Here is a 4,560-nt window from a genome sequence, read left to right on the forward strand (position 1 = left end):
AGCAATAATGTCATATAGTCTCTTCATTCGTTGACAACTGAAGACTGTAAGTGTTGGTTTGAAAAGAAAGCATCCAAGTTGGCATGAATCAGCTCATGTTGAACTTGGAACTCGGAGAGGAAAAAAATGAAAATTGAAACACTTACAGTTTGGAAAAATAAGTGAAATAACTTGTTGTTAGTTTTAGTTAATTTGACATTGATTATTCATAATGTTCAACAATCAAAAAATGACCCAATTAAGGACTTCAGGATGGCCACAGCCACATACAGGGGGAAGTTACAGGCCGGTCTTAGGCGACAACACACTTTTCACTAATGTCAGAATTGCAACCAGGGAATAGGGATGATATAATTTGTAACTCATTGAGCCGGAGGATCAGGAAAAACAAAAATCAAGAATATTAACTTTTACAGGAAGGTAATATAAAACAAGTGTCGTATCCTTCATGAATGATTGATTGTTATGTCGTAGTCGTCATCGATGGGGAAGCTCATATCAGAAACCGAAGCAGTAACAGTTGCGTTGATAAAGCATCAGGTTCAGTACCGGAGAGTTAAAACGCATTCACGGATGAAAAGGGCCTGTGTTAGTTGCTTCTGTGTGGAGAAATCTCAGCAGGTCAACAATTTTGTCTTCTCCTAGTGGCAACAGACCCTTTTCAAATGAAAATTCAAGTGTCGCCTTCCCCTCACTGGCTGCAAGTCCTGCCAGACATAATGCACTACTTAATTCACCACCTTCGCTTGGAAGAAAATGAACATATCTCTGATCCTCGGGATCACATTGTATTCGAGTAAGCGTTTCTTTGATTCGTGAAGAAACACCAAACACCCTTTCACACCACCTGCCGTTAATATCTTGCCCAACGGCACAATCATTGAGTTCATAGGAAGTATCCTCTGATGTAATGACCGCAATATTCTTGAACTTGAGTTTTTCGGCCTTTTCTAAACTTTTGTCCACTGCTTTCATCTCCAGATAAAATTCTGAAACTGGCTCAGTCTCATCAGTAACACATTCAGAATACGCATAAATGGGTATACCATGACAGTCACGGATAATACACCCGAACCCTGACACTCCATTTTCATTACAGATACTAGCAACATGAATCCAGTTCATATGTCGAGCCTTATTGCGCCTTTCTATTAGCGCTGCAAGATTAAATGGTTGCTGAACCCAACTTATCCAATTATCTTCACCATATAAAATATCACGAGACAAGGGAGGCCTGAATTGTTTGGCTCGTTTGGCAAGATTTCCATCATCAGCCTTGTCCTCGTTAGCCATATTCTGAACCTGCAAATATAAAACTCTGATCTTATTTCAGACCTAGGTGTTGCTTCTTCCTCTTGATTTGTTTTCTGACCTATTCCTCTAGTGTTTTGCGTGTGTTCTCTACAACAACTCTAGGTCCTTATTTATAGACGGTATCTATGTTAAAACTAGTAATACACAGATTAGGTAATTCTCTCTATTTTTTTGCAACCTTCTCGGAATAGAAGTCTCCTACATAAATTTAGGGTATTCTAATGGGCCTATGCCTAAAAATCGGATCAATAGCTGAAAACATTCAGCTTTAACGAACGAATAAAACTATGCTGTTTTTGCTTACCAAACTAAGCGGATCAATAGACAGTTGTTGGCTTTTGAACGTGTAGCTTGGCTAGATTAATTACTTTCTGCATTGCTGAGTGATAGGTTCTTTTTTAATTGTGGATTGTGGTTTTCAATTTGAAATGGTTCTTGGTAATGTTTGCATCAGATAACAATCCCCGGAGCAACATTTGGTGTTAATAGATAAATACATGTTAACCAAAGAAACCAGAAAATGGCCATATGTTGAGTCTGCAATGTAAACGGAAAACGAAAAAGCTTTCAGTCAAAGGCCCCAATTGATTCATGAAGGGCTGCTGAGTCATAACTTCTAATATTAAGAATAGAATAATCGTACACTATGTTGTAAAAGGGGCTCGGCGAGGCGCCAAGCCCATAATTTGTCAATCTTAACGCCATGATGAAACAACATCATATATTATAAATATAAATCACTCGGACCTCGTATTTCAACAAATAGAAAAACAATTACTAAATCATAAGAGAATATATTTCCAACATGAAAATAAGAAAATTGATTAAATTTGAAAACCATTACCAAAAGTAAAAATAAAATATTACTTTATTGATTGAGATATATAAATTTTGAATATATTTGATTAAGTAAAAACAAAATATTACTCACCTCAAAGTTTGAAACCCCAACTTGACGAAGAAAAATAGACAGGCGGACCTCTCAGGGGCCCAAATGAAAAAAATAAGAATGATTTTTTAGAGACCATGGTTTTTTTGAGGGACCATGGTTTTATTAGGTCACCTTCCCTGTAGTTATAACGGGTGTCCTAAAGCGTTGAAATGACTAACCTACCTTTAACCTAATTTAACTTAAAACCAACCTAATAACCATCTATATATATAACCACACCTCCTCACACCGCCACCGCCCACCACCGCCGATTACCACCACCACCACCTCCGATTATCACCACCACCAACCACCGATTACCACCACCACCTCCGATTACCACCACCACCAACCACCACCACCTCTATATATATATAGCTTAATTTAAAACATTAACAAAGATATTCACACAAACCCATTACTTGTCATTCGTTTTTGGTTGCATAAATGAGAAATAATCATCAAAATGAGTTGAAAATAAAAGTTGCGGAGAGGTTTAATGGAGGTTTTTTTCAGAGAAAAGTTCGGTTACGTCGCAAAAAACAAGTCTCAGCCGAACTTTTAGTTCGGTTAGTCGCAAAACGTTCGCTTTCGTCGCAAAAAGTTCGGTTATCATGAATTAATTTTTTCTTAACCGAACTTAGTGTTCGGTTGATGCGCAAAAATACTTTTAACCGAACTCCTTGTATTAGAACAACACAAGTCCATAAGTTTGTTTCCTTCGCAAAATAATATCACCGAACTTTAGTTTACGAAAATAATGAGAAGTCTAAAAGTTCGGTTCGTTCGCAAAAATGTTAAGTTTTCTCTGTAACCGAACTCTACCTTTGAAACTTCGTAACCGAATTCTACCTAATTCGCCAAGAAATAAATTTCGTAGTAACCGAACGTTTGCATAATTGCATATATGTATATATAAGTCCAGTTCGATTGATTCGCAAAATATGTTGAAGTTTGCGAACCAACCGAACTTGTAACACTAGGCTACTTTTAACCTGCAGTTCGGTTGGGAACTTGGTTGCGTTGAAGTTTGCGAACTAACCGAACATACCTCTGTAAATCTTATAAATATTTGGACTCGGTTCGGCTACCTGCGTGTTGAGTCTGCAATGTAAAGGGAGAAATAAAAAAACATTCAGTCAAAAGCCCCAGTTGATTCATGAAGGACTGCATAACTTGTAATATTAAGAAGAGAACATACATGCATATTCTGCTAACTCAGATTTATGAGTAACAACTAGTGTTATAACGTATCTATCTTAGATTTAGATTTACTCATGATTCAAGCGATATGAAGCTTATTGCTAACTCAATTCATATGTGGTGACGATACGGGAGTCCGAAACTTAACACCACTAAGGTGGGAGGATTTTATCTTTCTTTGACTAGGAATGCAAGAAATTAAAAAGGAAAAGTTACTTACGCCAGCGAATTCACCATGAACTACATCACCCATATCAAACAGCGTGTTTACATCCATCCGTGGTTCATCACCCATATCAAACAGCGCCTTTAAATCCTAACTTGTCAATCTTAACTAGATGATAAAACAGCAGAATGTAAATCACTGGATACAAATACAGATTACTCTATCATATTTCAAGAAATACAAAACAATTACTCACATCATAAAAGAACGATATTCCAGGCATAAATCTTAATCACAACTCGTAACCATCAAGACGCTCAAAATCATTCTTATAAACATGAAAAACAATTACTCGACCATAAAAGAATCATTTTTTTTTTGATCGGCACCATAAAAGAATCATATTCGAGGCATAAATCTTAATCCCAACACGTAACAATCAAGACGCACAAAATCATTCTTATAATCATGAATAACAATCACTCGATCATAAAAAAATCGTATTCCAGGCATAAATTTTAATCCCAACTATCAAGACGCTCAAAATCTTATAACATGAAAATAAGAAAATTGATCAAAATTAAAAACCAATTTCCAAAGTAAACTCACCTCTTCAGACCCTCACTAGATCCAGAAATAAAGAGAGGCGGAGATAAAGATGACCTCTTCAAACCCTAACTATCGAGGAGATTTGTTGTTTCTTTTGCAAGCAAAGAGGTGGACCTCCCAAAGAAAAGAGATAAGATAACGAGAACCCTGTTTAAGGGCTTACCTAAAAATTTCGGGGTTACAAACCAATATTCCTATCTAGGGTGTCTTTATAAGGGTTATCCAGTTTGTAGTTCAATTACCTACTTACCCTTAAACTGTTTAAACCTTTAGAGCATCTCCAAGAGAGGGTGGATCTATTTATTTTTAGTGACACGAAGGATTTAAGATCCCCGTT

At 36.6% G+C, this 4,560-nt stretch overlaps 1 protein-coding gene across 5 annotated transcripts; it reads right to left on the bottom strand.

Moving 5' to 3' along the window:
• Positions 1–248: 248 nt before the first annotated feature.
• Positions 249–4,337, bottom strand: LOC113334246. Of its 5 annotated transcripts, XM_026580583.1 has the most exons (5): positions 4,224–4,337; positions 3,669–3,782; positions 3,297–3,349; positions 1,619–1,851; positions 249–1,302 (listed from the first exon to the last, which is right to left on the bottom strand). In XM_026580583.1, the coding sequence occupies exon 5, from the start codon at positions 1,291–1,293 to the stop codon at positions 568–570; it is 726 nt and encodes a 241-aa protein (XP_026436368.1). In that variant the 5' UTR covers positions 1,294–1,302; positions 1,619–1,851; positions 3,297–3,349; positions 3,669–3,782; positions 4,224–4,337; the 3' UTR covers positions 249–567. The 5 variants fall into 5 exon arrangements, with proteins under 5 accessions (XP_026436368.1, XP_026436367.1, XP_026436366.1 ...); XM_026580582.1 differs by lacking the exon at positions 1,619–1,851; XM_026580581.1 differs by having other exon boundaries at positions 249–1,851.
• Positions 4,338–4,560: the final 223 nt, after the last annotated feature.

Source organism: Papaver somniferum, unplaced genomic scaffold (genome assembly GCF_003573695.1).
Source record: "Papaver somniferum cultivar HN1 unplaced genomic scaffold, ASM357369v1 unplaced-scaffold_135, whole genome shotgun sequence".
Lineage (NCBI taxonomy): Eukaryota > Viridiplantae > Streptophyta > Magnoliopsida > Ranunculales > Papaveraceae > Papaver > Papaver somniferum.